Raw genomic sequence first — 15,445 nt, forward strand, 5'->3', positions numbered from 1 at the left:
TTTACTATGATTAACAGTAATAAAGCTGTCAACTCTTTTTATAAAAGTACACATTTTATCTCAACAGTAAGGTCACTATTGCCGTTTAGTAAAAAGGAACATCTGTTAGACTGCGTTAATCGGTTAAATTGGCAAGAAAGGTTCGAAACTTGAATGCGCAAAATTTCTCATGTCTGGAGCTGGAAAACAGTGACCAATAGTGAAGAGAGAATCCCACAATAATAACTGAACATTCCTGACTATTTAGTAGGCCTACATGGTTTCAGTAACATTTTCGGACTGTTTTTCGATATCATCATTGCGGGATTCTCTCTACATAATCGTCACAACACTGATGTAGCGTTTTATCAATCGTGAGTGACCAGGTTTTGTCTAGCCATGGATGTATAAACTAGTCTATCTTAATTCAATTTTAATTTCAATATTATTCTGTTATTCAAAAATTCTTTTGAAGTTTGTGTAGAATGTTTTTTTTTGTACTGCGTGACTTTGAAAATCTATAAAAACAAGTTGTAATTATTAAGTGATTATCGACGGATTGAAACAAAACTACACCAACTGATGTAAATCTCTATATGTGCACAAAATTAGATAAAATCATTGATAATGTTTTTTTCGTCAAAGTGTTAACACTTGCATGACATTTAACAAAGAACAGAATTATTGATACAGATGGCGTAACCTTTTTTCCATAATACAGTATCTTAATCGATGAATTTATTATTAGGGTTTTCTGTTACTTCACAGAAAACCCTAAGAGATTCGCGTGTTTCTTCTATAGAAGGAAAACAGGGATAATAGGGATACGTAAATCGTTGTTTTGCTGTATCGTGTATGATGATAGAATTAGCTAACTTACAGATGAAAATTATCGTAACGGTTATAAAATGATTTTAGAATTGATAATGGTCAAATGTATATCCAAATAAAAATCAGTTACAATAATCATTAAAGAAAGAATGAATTTGTAAGGATATAACTTGGGATGATAGATAAGAAAATAATGTCGCTAATACAGTCGCTAAAGTTTTGGGAAAATAATTTTTTCTAAATATCATCGCTAGCTTTCTGAAGTTTCTTTTGTTTGTATACGTCCGATAATTCACGGAGAATAGCTGTTCTCTCAATGATGATAACCAAGGAATTAGAAAATCAAAAACGCGTCATTCGGTTTCTGACTGGCGATTATCGACTCGAGAACTGGTCGACTATCAGGTTTCTGTCGGCAATTTTAAACTGCAAACACTCACTTCATTTAAGAAAACGCTCCACGGAACTATATTGACCTATTCTGGAGTAAGACCGGACTTCGAATCTGTTACTTCTGAATCTGTTATCAGTTATATTGAAACAATTTATATAAAGTTTATATAACATCAACTTCGAATGAAATAGTGACATCAGTTCAACATTCAAACTTGCTTAATCGTCGGGAGTTTGATTATCCAGACATTCCACCATTACTAGACGACACTTCTATCACGCATTTGATCCTCCAGTCCCGGCGTTGATGATTTGTCTGGTCTTCGGCCTATGCCTGATGATATGATGGCGGGACTTGTCTAGATAATCGAAGTAATTGATCTGCAAATGAGCCGCTAGACGTCGCGCCAATTTACGCATTTTTTCCAAATTCGTAGCGTACAACGTAAGTTCGTACGAGTCGATCTTGTACCCTCCGACCACGGCGGTATAGTACATTTTTCCGTTCCCGCTCAGTAGTCCGCGCAATCGGATGTAGATGTCATGATAATTACCCGTATGAACCAGACGTTGTTTTTTGTAATAGTGGAACATTCGTGAGTTTCCGTCAAGTACAAGAGTTCGTTCTTCGCGGTAATTAAGTACCATTGACATGCCCAGTATTAGTGCAATAATGAAGATGAAGATGAACTGGTCGACAGGCGCCGACAAATACATATAAAGGCATCCTGCAAGACTGACCGTGACGATGAATAATCCTAACCAGAACGTCGTCAATCGAATGCGGCAGAGAAATACGTTGGTAAAGATTTCCTCGAATGGATAAAACGGATTATTCGACAGTCTCTTCTTAAATATTTCGTCAGCACTTTGCAAAATGCTTGAAAATTCAAATGTTGTAAATATGCCGACGATTGGCATTTTCAGATTTCACCAACTAGGCCAATACCAAAATTTCACTTTTTGTCATTGAACCGCTTTAATTGTTGCTTATGGTTTCAAAAAGGACTCCTCAGAAATCATGGACCAGTGAAAAAAAATCATATTATAAGTCGACCCTCTAGTAACAATAGTTACGGAAGCACCCTGTGAACATATCTATTTTTTTAGATTCGAGGTTAATTCCGAGTTTGTAACTCGGAATAAACTAGTTTTCTCATTTAAAAGCGATTTTTTAGAAAATCCGGTTTGTGCCGATACCCCATTTATTTTACGTCTTCTTTTCATGTAAATTTTCTAGTGTTGAACACTGTTTGGAGTCATGTCGTTTAGAAAACGAAATCAGAAGAAACAATTTTGTGCGGATGCAGCGGCGCCCAGTGAGATAACCCGAAATACATCCGCTGAATTGAAAATATTAAGAATGGTTCTTATTTGTATTGTATTTTTATGTGTGAAATCCCGGCATCTTTAGATAGATTGCTACATTACTTCCATATGATTTATGGAATACGCCGTGGTTTATCTGGAGATGAACTGATGGTCTTGCGCAAGGTAGGAATTTTATAACTCAGTGTTTTTGACTCATCCATAGATTTCTTTGTTTATTGCGCAACAAATGAAACATTTAGGAAATAAGCTAAACAGGTCCTACTAATAAATTATCTGTGCGAGTCAAAATAAGAAAAAAATAGCTGCAAAGCAGCAATAAGGGGTTTTCTGCCTTGCAGAATCATATGCAAACCTTTGGTAATTATTATAAATAGAATTAGAATAGAAAAAAATTACCCTCTGTCGGGGTTCGAACACGATATGGTTGGTGAATGTCAATTCATTTCATCACAATAAGACCATACAAGTTACTTTTGATATGAGATGAGGTGAACAAGCAATATGAGACTATTCAATAAAGGTTAGCTTGAATTGACGTTTATCGGATTGAAACCAAAAACGGCGGTTCCGAATTCGTTGGAGTGAAAACCATAAGTTCTATTTCAATGGAATTCAAACCCAATGATGACTAGCACTGTCGGACAAAAAAAAAATATTTGAAATATTTTCACATCCGAAATAAAATCTGTGTTGTAAATGTAAATATTTTCTCACCGAGATAATACAAGTTCCATCTCCATCGCTACGAAACAAGCAATACTCAGCAAGACACCGTGTACATGTATCACACAACATATGACCTTCTAAATAAGTTTGTTTGACGATTCAGATTAAATTTAGAATTTGCTGAAGACATTGCCGCTATTGTCGTATGTATACAACCAAATATCATAAGGACTGGGTAACTCATATATAACTCATATATATATAACTTGTATATAAGATAGTAATCCTAAGAAAATCATTAGGGTTTCTGCCGCTTTCGCAGAAGCCCTGTTGTTATTCTGTACATTATTAGGCCAAAAATGATACTTTTTTCTCATTTTCAAAATCCCTGAAAATGACCAGGCAGGCATGTGTTTATTTTTATTCTTTATTTTGAATGAATTTTTGGAAATATTGACCAGGCAGGCAGCATTCATATTTTTGAAACAATATTTTGGATTTTATCATCATCATTCTCTTTTTCACATAGTATATTACTGAGTGTATACTACTGCACCTGAATTCCACTGTCGTTGAAGTCGGAAATAATGTACCCTTCACACGACGGCGTCTAACGTAACGTGTGCACACACTTGAAGTTGATCAGGCTTCAATGAAGGGGGTGGTGGGGAAGGGCAATTTGTTACTACAATTGAAATATAAGGACTTGTGGAGGTTAGGTCTGTTTCAATTATACTAGGTGACGCTGCTTCAAAATAGCAATAATAATGTTATGAACTGATGACACTAATTTCAACGAAGTATATAACATTTAAACAAGTAAGGCAGAAGCCCGTTATCGCTTCTTTGCAGCTATATTTACTACAGTTATTGACAAACCGATAAGGTTTCCTTGAAACGACAAGTGATAGATTTCATCCCAGCGTTCATCAGCAGGGCCTATTTGTACCACCGCATTCTTGAAATTCAGGTAATGCGAATGTTTTTGCATTTGCGACAAAGATTGGCGCAATGAGTCGAGGATAAAAAGTCAGTTTCAAAATTTAGAAAACGATTATTTTTTGCCACGTTCCGGTTCGCATGTCAGAGTCGGTCTTTTACGGCAATCGTGTGAGATCGGTCTATGATTTCTGCATGAATTGCAATCTCGTTGTTTATATTCCGAGCTTATCATTGCTCGGAATAAACTAGTTTTCTCAGTTAAAAAGGCCGGTTTGCTCAGTTGTTACATGTTACTGGGATCACGAGAGGGTCCCAGTTGTGGTGAAATTGGTGCGCCCCGTCATCGCTATAGATGTATATCGTCATCCAGTGCACCTCGTCGCGTCGATTTCGACGTAGTTGGTCAAACGATGGATCGATTTCGTACTCGTGAGACGACTCCGGACGCGACGGAGGCATTGACAAAATATCGATATCTCGTTTATTTTGCCAAAGCCTCGAAATCTTGTTATGCTGCAGAGGAACCATCGGCGGGTTATGAACAGCGGGTCGAAAATTTTCCGAAATCGGCTGTAGCACATTTTGATCATATTATATCATCCAAATGCCGTTTCAGACCATCTTCATTATGTATATTTTCTCTATAGTTCTCATTCTGTACTGTCATTAGCTACTGTTGATTTTGAGCACAGTCTTTGTGCGCACAGGTCTGCAGGTATATACTTGATATAGGTTCTCGCGCGCTCATGTTTTTTTTCACGCTTGTGATTTGATGTTGACATGGTTTCTAGTTAAGTAAAGGTCTCACAGTGATGTAAGAAGTAGTTTTGCGTAGCCTAATTGTTCGCCTTTATTTCTTGTTTTCCATAAATCGAGATCATATAAAAATCCACGTGACTATTATCAGCTACCGTACTTCGTTTGGTCAGATATGACGAAAATAGCATATCGTTAAATATTCAAGACCATTCAAATTGCCTTATTGAAAAATCATTATCGAGGCGTGACAAATATCGCCCTACAATACGTAGGCAACTTGTAGTACTTTAGGCTTGCAGTATATCGCAGTACTGCACCGTACACTAGTCTGCAGTGAAATAAATACCAGTACCGGTACACACTTCGATATGGATGCAATAACGTTGACACTAATTGCTTGTTTTCTTGCGATTGTCTACTTCTTTTTGAATCGAAAACGTTACAATCTTCCACCGGGACCTAAAGGTTATCCTTTCGTCGGAAATACGTTTGGTAAGCCTGATTAAATTCGAATTTCGCTAGTATTCTATATATTCACAGGGGTGTCTCATAATGTGTTACCGAAGATTAATTGTTCATTGACCATAATTAATATCAATGGAACAATCCGTATTTTTTGTTTTTGGTTCGACACAATTTCGTAACTATTAAAAAAACATGGTGCAATTGCAATTCAATATTCCATCCTATATCAAACATCACTTCTACCAATCCAAGCCCCAAAAAGTTAATTCCATTTGATTGATCAGTCTTAAAAGCTTCAGTAACACTGTCTACTAATTTTAGTTTATTTTATATACTTCAAGTAAAAGTAATATAAGTATGTGACCCACATACATTCTTATGTAACAGAGTTCAAAAAAGAAGGTCGACCACTTTATAAACACTTCATAGAATTGGCAAAGGAACATGGCGACATATTCAATTTCAGATTAGGTAACGTCAAATTTCTATTGGATGGTTTATGTTTTATGAATGTTAATCAGTCACACATAGGCTAATTTCGTTTATAACTCTTTGACAGGAATTGGGAGACCAGAAAATATAATCGTATTAAACAATGCCGATTTGGTAACGAATGCGTTCGTTCAAAGTTCTGACTTCGATTATCGGCCATCGTCCTGGTCATGTAATTATTCCCACCGTTTTTTCTAAAGTCTATATCTAGTCGAGTGTTGTGTAACTGTTTGATAATTTGCTCAATCCATTCGATATCATTTGGTTGTAGTTCTATTCTTTACGGATGGAGGGCGAGATATTATTTTGGGTAAGCCGGACGATCCAGTTTGGAGAATACAACGTAAGATAACTACATCTGGTCTAAGGTAAACCGTGTTTAATGTTTCCGCCTATATCGGTACATGAGGTTCATTATGAACAAACAAAAAATAAAAAATTGTTAATTTCCTGCAGGAATTTCCTGAGTGGATCCAGACTGGATAGTAAAATACAAGCGTCGGTTGAAAAAGGTGTTGCTGAATTCGATAAAGTCAATGGGAAACCAATAGAAATTAAACCCATTCTCAATCTAATGATTTACAACGTAATCTGTGATATGTTGTTTAATTTGCAGTAAGTTAAACACATATTGATACGATTTCTATTCCGCTTTATGTATAGATTATGCGACTGAATTTGGAATTTTGATCTAAAGGTTTGATTTTAACGATAAAGATTTCAAAAATCTGTACACAAACTTGGCGGAAGTCGATGAGATATTCGGTAATGGTTTATTAGAGGACGCTATGCCCTTCGTGCAGTATTTGCCATTCAAAACGAGCAGCACGAAAAGAGCCATGGAAATATACGCATACATAATGGCTTTCTTCGAAACACAATTCCGTGAACACGTTAACAAGTATGACTCGGGTACGTGGGCATTCTATCATTCTATTCATGAACGTACGGTAATTATATTTCTTCTGGTTTTCGATTTTATAAAGCATATCAAGTGATACTACTTTGATATTTGCAGAGAATATTGGAGATCTTATTGACTTCTTGATTAATGCTAGAGAAAAACTACGCGAGGAAGATGCTGAACTAGCTGAAAAGTTCTCTGACCGACATCTCATTCAAACTATTAGTGATGGATTTAGCGGTAATGTCGCAAATCCTAGTATCGAATTTCATTGCAAATTTGTGTAATTAGCCAACTTGGGACTTTAGTCCCAGCGGGCTATTGCGTTCACTTTTCGTCCGTCGTCCGTCCGTCCGTAGACGAAATCCAGTTATTTTGGGAAGTTTTGAAGACGTTTCAAGGTAATGTCTTGATATTTGGTTTATGCATGTACCTACCCTAGACATATCTTCACCCCAAAAACTGGCCCTGTCAGATTAAAGATGGCCGACTGGCAGCAATTGTTGTTCGCCAAAATCAGCACTTTTTACACATTTTCGAAGTTTTTGAGGGAAATTTCGAAGACGCTTAAATCAATTACCTTGATCGTTCGTATTTATTTGTATCCCCCAAGGGCCCATCAGCAAAAGAAAAATTGGGTCGATCGGACTCAAGATGGTTGTCCTGTGACCTTTTCTTGTGCCCAAAAATGTCAATTTTAGCCCACTTTAGTCCCATCGGGCTATTGCGTTCACTTTTCGTCCGTCGTCCGTCCGTCTGTCCGTCCGTAGACGGAATCCAGTTATTTTGGGAAGTTTTGAAGACGCTTCAAGGTAACGTCTTGATATTTGGGTTACACATGTATCTACCCTAGACCCATCTTCAGCCCAAAAACTGGCCCTGTCAGAATCAAGATGGCCGACTGGCAGCCATTGTTGTTCGCCAAAATCAGCACTTTTTACACATTTTTGAATTTTTTGAGGGAAATTTTGAAGACGCTTTGATCAATTAGCTTGATCTTTCGGATGTATGTGAATCCCCCCAGGGCCCATCAGCATAACAAAAATTAGGTCGATCAGACTCAAGATGGCCGTCCTATGACCTTTTCAGTGCCCAAAAATGTTAATTTTGGCCCGAATCCTGAGTCCTGTAGCTTCTTACTGGTTTTCCATTTCTCATTGCAATTAGTGATGGGTATTCTTTGGAAAGGGATGTTTTATACCTGAGACAGGTATTTTTCATCAGCCAATTATGACGCAATTGGCGGCCATCTTGGTGTCATCAGTACTCATTCGTAGGTGGGAAAAGGTTTTCGATATTACATTGATACCTAAGCATATTTTGCTACCACAATCAATAAGAAAGTTGTAGCTCATAATGTGTTCTATGATTGTGGTGAGTTTCAAGGTAATTGGATTTTCGTATATGGCCACCAGGGGGCGTTGAATAATACAATATCTTCGCATTTCTTTATTATATTCGTACCTATGCATATTTAGTAACCACAATAAATTGGAAAGTTGTAGCTCATGACATCATCTATGATTGTTGCGAGTTTTAAGGACATTAGTTTTTCTATATGGTCACCAGGGGGCGTTGAATAGTAGAATAACTTAGTATTTCCTTATTATATTGTTACCTAGGCATATTTTGTTACCATGATCAATTGCAAAGTTGTAGTTCATGACATGTTCTATGATTGTTGTGAGTTTAGAGGTCATTGGGTTTTGAATATGGTCACCAGGGGGCGTTGAATAGTAGAATAACTTAGTATTTCCATATTAAATTGGTAACAGGGCATATTTTGTTATCACAATCAATTACAAAATCGTAGCTGCTGACATGTTCTATGATTGCGGTGAGTTTCAAGGTCATTGGTTTTTGTATATGGTCACCAGGGGGCGTTGAATATTGAAATTGTTAGATTGTTGAGCATTTGGAACCACTTCCCAAACGGGCATGGTGTACCTGGACCCCTAGTTTGTCCTATAGCTTCCTAATGGGTTGCCATTTTTCATTGCAATTTGTGATGGGTATTCTTTGGAAAGGGAACTCTTATACCCGAGACAGGTATATTTGATCAGGCAATTATGATGCAATTGGCGGCCATCTTGGTGTCATCAGTACTCATTCGTAGGTGGAAAAAAGTTTTCCCACATTATATTGATACTTAAGCATATCTTGTTATTTTTTTATCGATTGGAAAGTTGTAGCTCATGACATGGTCTATGATTGTGGTGAGTTTCAAGGACATTAGTTATCCTATATGGTCCCTAGGGGGCGTTGAATAGTAGAATAACTTAGTATTTCCTTATTATTTTGGTACCTAGGCATATTTTGTTACCATGATCAATTGCAAAGTTGTAGCTCATGACATGTTCTATGATAATGGTGAGTTTCAAGGTCATTGGGCTTCGCATATGGTCACCAGAGGGCGGTGAATAGTAGTATTACTTAGTATTTCCATATCATATTGGTAACTAGGCATATTTTGTTACGACATTCAATTGCAAAATTGTAGCTGCTGACATGTTCTATGATTGTGATGAGTTTCAAGGTCATTGGATTTTTCAAGGTCATCGGATGGGGCGTTGAATATTGAAATTGTTAGATTGTTGAGCATCTGAAACCACTTCCCAAGTGGGCATGGTGTCCCTGGACCCCTAGTTTTTTAAATGATTTTGAATTAATGAGTTTCACACAATATTGTGTTCATTTTTATCTGTTGATATTAGCGGGAGTGGATACATCAACTCATTCACTGAATTGGTTGTTTTACTTCATGGCAAAACATCCCGATATACAAGACCGAGTTCACAAAGAAATAGATGGAGTCATCGGTAAGTAAAGTATACGTTTTGATTCTGAAAGTAAAGATTTTTATGTTCATTTATCTAATTTTCATTTTCAATTTCAAAGGTAATCGACAACCGACAATCAATGATAAATCAAATTTGATATATTGTGAGGCGGCCATCCTTGAAACATTGCGAATTTGCCCGGTTGGTCCAATAACATTTCGGGCAGCCAGTGTCGATACTAAACTCGGTAATATCAGCAATCAGTTCTCTAGAAAGAGTTCCATGCCACACCTGATTACAGCAAATTCCATTCGAATGTTTCAGATGGTTATGACATACCAAAGGGTTCTCAAGTTTGGGCAAATATATATGCGTGTCACCACGACTCGAGAGTCTGGGACGACGCCGAGGATTTCAAACCAGAGCGATTCATTGACGAAGCTGACGGTAAAATCGTCGCTCGTCCTAAATCCTGGTTGACTTTTGGTGCCGGAAAACGAGCCTGTATCGGTGAGAACCCCGCCAAACATCAAGTATTCGTGTTTTTCGTCAGCTTGATGCAGAGATTTACGTTCGGTTTCCCAGACGAAAACTATCTGAAGCGTAGACCGACGGAATTAGATGATAACGGTATTGTGTGTATGGCAAAACCGTACGAGGTGATCGTCAGCACCCGCTCTTAATTTGATTAACTATGATGACAAGATTGACATATATTTTAGACGTAATTGGATTTGTTTCTTTGAAGTAGTAAATTATCTCCCGTTGCAGGAACAACGCGGTCAACTGCTATTTTGTTGTCTATTTGTACAATATCAATCATCAAACTACACGCAACACCAAAATATTCTCTCAACAATTTAAAGAATCTTATTATATAATACTAACGAATCCAATCTATGTGCTGAACGCAGCTGACCTACTTCTTCCACTTACATATACACAGTGTCCCAAAATATGTCCCTATTTTCATCTGGAAAAAAAATTGTTGTAAGATTTGATTCTGACAAATGTGCACGAATTTAAAGCACAAACCTAGGAGTTTTTGGTTCGATGATCATTTCTTACCTCTTCATAGTTTTGCGCTAGGAAAATCGGTGAAGTGTGTACCAGCCATCCTGAGCACGAAATAATGCGTATAGATTAGTCATCCTGGTGGGTTGATTGATAAGGGAGACAAATGAATTTGAAATAATATTACATGTATTTATAAATGTATCACATTGTGAATTATGACCATTATTACCGAAATCGATATCAAAATCACCTAGAATTACAACGTTCAGTTTTTCAGTATTTACCTGTGCTGAGAATTTAGAAAATTCCTCAATAAAGTTTTGAACTTTTTCGCTTGGAGTACGATAAATACAACCTATCACAAATTTTTTTCGTGTGATAACCGTTTCGATAAATATACTTTCTCCCAGACATAAATCGTGTCTTATTTTGAAAGGAATGGAGTTGTGAATAAGTATACCGACGCCGCCACCTCCTTTATTAGTGCTACTTTTAAAAACACTAGTATAGTTAGGTATATTGTATAAAGATTCATTTGGATGATTACTATCCGTCCAAGTCTCTGATAAACCGATTACAGAAAATGCATGGTTTTAGCTGACCTAAATCGGGGAATCACATTACTGAGTTGTATTAGTAAGTTATTCACAAGTATATTAAACGATCGTCTCCATGAATTTCTTGAATCAAATGAACTCCTGAATAGAAATCAAGCCGGATTTCGAAAAAATCATAGCATTTTGGATCACATTTTCACCCTTCACTCAGTAATTGACACCCTTTTTAGAAAGAAGCGAAAGCTCTATTGTATTTTTATTGACTACCAAAAGGCATTTGATACAATATGGCGAAAGGCACTGTGGCACAAACTTATCTCAACAGGTATCACCGGAAATATCCTAAACGTAATTCATAATATGTATAAACATATCAAATCCATAGTTCACGTGCAGGGTCAATCCTCAGGTTGTTTTCTTAGTAACATAGGATTGAGACAAGGGGAAAATTTATCGCCAGTGCTTTTTTCTATATTTGTCAATGACCTTGAGGCTTCATTAATTGAAAGTGGTTGTCAAGGGATTTCATCTCCCTTCGAAAACGAAGATCTATGGGTTCAGCTACTAGTTCTTCTGTACGCAGATGATACGATCTTATTGGCCGATAGTGCAAGTGCACTTCAGAAAAACCTCGATATGTTGGTCGCTTATTGTAAAAGGTGGAAATTAGTAATCAATATTAGTAAAACTAAAGCTATTGTATTCGAAAAAAGGAAGTCTATTAGACAACCCGTATTTAATATCGATGGAGTATTAATCGAAACTGTATCTGAATTTAAATATTTAGGTGTGCTTTTTAATTATACAGGAAACTTTGCAAAATGTAAAAAGCTGACTTGTGAACACGCAAAGAAGGCGCTTATATTTGTTCTTAAGAAAGTTCAACATTTTTCTCTTGACTTTGATACTGCTTTCCAAGTCTTTGACGCAATGGTTGGATCGATTTTAACATTTGGTTGTGAGGTGTGGGGCTTTGGAAATTTTGATGTTATTGAAAAAATTCATTTAACATTTTGTAAATATCTGCTAAGCCTCAAGAGGTCAACACCAAATTTGATGATATACGGTGAGACAGGAAGGTTTCCATTTGAAATTCGTATCAAAGTTCGTATGGTAAAATTTTGGGGACACTTGATCCTGCATGAAGAGACATACTCTGGTAAAATGTACCGCATTCTTTATAATAGTCATTTAAATGGTTCGCAAAGTAAATGGATATCCTGTATCAAATCAATCTTACAGAATTGTGGTCTTGGTAATATATGGTTGGAACAAACTTTTCCGAATATTCCCTACCTTGGGGAACTCGTAAAACTTAGATTAGAAGATCAATTTAAACAGACATGGCATGGATCGATGGTACTATCCTCTAAATTAGATACGTATAGAATATTTAAAACTGATTGGGGACAAGAAAAATATCTTTCATCACTACCACGAAGTTTAAGAATCTCACTATGTAGATTTAGATGTTCCAACCATAAATTACCAATAGAGACTGGTAGATATGAAAACAAACCACGGAACGAACGAGTTTGTAATAAATGTAACGAGAATACTATTGGGGACGAATATCATTTCATACTGAAGTGCGAATTTTTCAACGCTTTTAGAATTTTGTATATACCTAACAGATATAGAATTGGCGCAAATCATTATAAATTCAAGCAATTGCTCAGTAATGAAAACCTGTATTACAGTCTATCTAAATACATTACGACTGCTACACGGTTGTTATAGCTAGGGCTATGAATATGTATAAATTTGCCAGCTTTTATATTTATACTATTCATACTATTTTGTTATGCTCGGAAAAATTGTATATCTTTTTTGGAGCAATAAACTAAACTAAACTAAAAACTAAACTAATAAACTTAAATAATCAATAAAGCTATCGAAATTTTTGGTGACACTCCTGATATTAGCATGGATAAGACTTAAAGATTTGGATTCTCTTGATATGAACACATGGGAATCGAAATTTGACGAAAGATAATACTTACAATCAATCCTTCCTGAGTTATCCATGTCCATATCATTATACATAAACTTAGATAACGATAGAATAGTACATAATATGGAAAGGATCTACTTTGTTTGTGGCAACTGTTATGAAAACATTCGCTTAAAGTTTCGGCCATCTATAATTATACATGTACCCTTTTTATCTTTTTATTCTGCTTAAGTTTTCCTCGTAAATGTACAGTGGAACCTCGTTATAACGAATCCAGATAAAACGATTCATCGGATACAACTAAAAAAATATGAAATTTCGTCCCAACTATAGACTATTTGATTAATTCAATACTGGATATAACGAACTATCGGTGGTTATCCTATTTTCTGGTTCCGTGAAGTTCGCTGTAACGAGGTTCTTCTGTATTACGCCCTAATTGTAATTGCCAGAGTTTATCGGAAATAAAGTAAAGTAAAGTAGAATTCACAAATCATATGGCGGTTGTTTACTTGGTTGACGGTATCTGTGTGCCTGAGGTCATTGTAACGCGGACTACCACATCCACTCCACTGTAATGGTACTTAACAATCTCTGTACCACTTGATATTCCTCTAGATTCTCCACCAGTTGTGTCACGAAGTTCTCAACCAGTGCTGTGTCCCCGGACTCTCCTCTATCGTTGTTCTTTCTGCTGTACCGCAGGATCTTCCTCTTTTTTCAAGAAGATATATGAAGTGCTAACAAGTCATTCTTGTATGATGATCGCACTGCTTCTTTATTTTCTTCTCAGCGTCACATTTCTTTCTGTTTTATCTCCCAACTCCTTTGTACTCCCCCTGAACCAAAAACCTAAGACTTATATACTAATGTGTACATTTTTCACATTCCCAAACCATGACCTCACCCGCTTCTATCTATCCTTACCCTATTTGGTATGATCAATCCCTGCTACTTCCATTCTACTCCCCCCTGAACTAGGCTAACTATCCCTCAAAAGTCCTTATATTTTAGATATAGCAACTAAATGCTCTTCTCAACAAACTCACACCTTGTAATCCGAGCCATTTGCCTTCAGTGTGCGTACCAGCACACATCTAGTGTGCGCAATCGTGCACACTGACACACCTATCTTTTCCCATAAAACCCTATAACTGTTGCCTCTACGTCATCCTCAAAGAAATACAGACTAATCATCATTACCGTGTATCGTGTTATTATATTACGATAATATTACGGGTATTACAACTCTCAGGCCTCAGGAACAAGAAAATTGGCATAAGTTACAATTCCAAAATATCAGCTCCAGAAAGGAATTTCAAAATAGTTAAATTTTTGGGACACCCGATGCAAAGCAGCTTTTCGTACCTGCGGCGGTGCGATCTGGCATTGACACAAAATCTCGCAGATACAGTATCCTTATTCTTTTAACCGTTAGCACGGTACCAGAACATGTACTTGCAAATTTTAACGTGTTGCTTTGAAGCTATTGGCCGATGTCGGTGGGCAGTGTTTCTCGAAACTCTTCAATTTTCATATTCTTTTCCTCTGACTGGTGCACCCGCTTTATGTTAAATAAATTTCCTTGTCTGGGTTGGAACCGACGCGCCCTCGCTTGCCCGAGTCTGATTGCCGCCCGTTGGGGCTCACGGGCTAACTTCTCAATGAACTCCCACCTTGTCAGTGATGATGAAATCATTAACGTAAGAGAGAGACTATTTCATCATTGATTTCAAACTCAAATCTTTATTTTATCGTATTAAATTAAGCACACATTTCCAACAGAATTATATAAATGCACATATAAAGAGAATTTCATGTACAAATATTTTGCATCGTGTAAACAAATGAATCACACTTAAATAATATTCACTGCAAGTAGTATACAGTATATAAGATCATATATGATACACTACAAGAAGACTTTTTAACAAAAGCTCAGTAGTAATAACTATAGGTACGAATAGGCTTCGCCGTGTGCGCCAAAGTTAAAGGATATTCGGAGATTCGTAAAACCAATTCATACGTGATAGCTCCAATGTATAGGTAAATATTCAAGATGACAATATAATACAATCTTGTTTGTATATAATTTGCACATAATCCTAAGAGAACACTACAATGTATTATTATGAATATATTTTTGTTAAGAAACCCAAGGGACATTACAGCAAAGGGACAAATATTTTATCCATCGCCTTCTAAAATTCATCGCTCAGACGTACTAAATCGTACTGTAACAGCGATATCGATTTTTCTTATGAATTTTACACAAAGTTTTGCGAATCGTTGCGTCATTCGATATTTTACCGATAATGTCTCTCTCGGCTCAAAGCTACTAAATTTCTTTTCCAAGATCAATCAACGCAATTTT

At 36.6% G+C, this 15,445-nt stretch overlaps 1 protein-coding gene across 1 annotated transcript; it reads left to right on the forward strand.

The window, feature by feature from the left end:
- The first annotated feature begins 5,209 nt into the window (after positions 1-5,209).
- On the forward strand, positions 5,210-13,564 carry LOC141902542 (cytochrome P450 2U1-like). The gene is made up of 10 exons (XM_074790320.1): positions 5,210-5,394; positions 5,755-5,838; positions 5,927-6,031; positions 6,131-6,227; positions 6,316-6,474; positions 6,557-6,771; positions 6,878-7,003; positions 9,478-9,582; positions 9,662-9,790; positions 9,868-13,564. Exons 1-10 carry the CDS (start codon positions 5,271-5,273, stop codon positions 10,224-10,226), a joined length of 1,503 nt encoding a protein of 500 aa, XP_074646421.1. The 5' UTR covers positions 5,210-5,270; the 3' UTR covers positions 10,227-13,564.
- Positions 13,565-15,445: the final 1,881 nt, after the last annotated feature.

This window comes from Tubulanus polymorphus, chromosome 3, assembly GCF_964204645.1.
Source record: "Tubulanus polymorphus chromosome 3, tnTubPoly1.2, whole genome shotgun sequence".
Lineage (NCBI taxonomy): Eukaryota > Metazoa > Nemertea > Palaeonemertea > Tubulaniformes > Tubulanidae > Tubulanus > Tubulanus polymorphus.

Coding starts and splice junctions, on each gene's coding strand:
- LOC141902542 (XM_074790320.1), top strand. CDS start 5,271: ATGGATGCAATAACGTTGACACTAATTGCTTGTTTTCTTGCGATTGTC. Junction 6,475..6,556: donor GATATGTTGTTTAATTTGCA/GTAAGTTAAACA, acceptor TTTGATCTAAAG/GTTTGATTTTAACGATAAAG. Junction 9,791..9,867: donor CAGTGTCGATACTAAACTCG/GTAATATCAGCA, acceptor CGAATGTTTCAG/ATGGTTATGACATACCAAAG.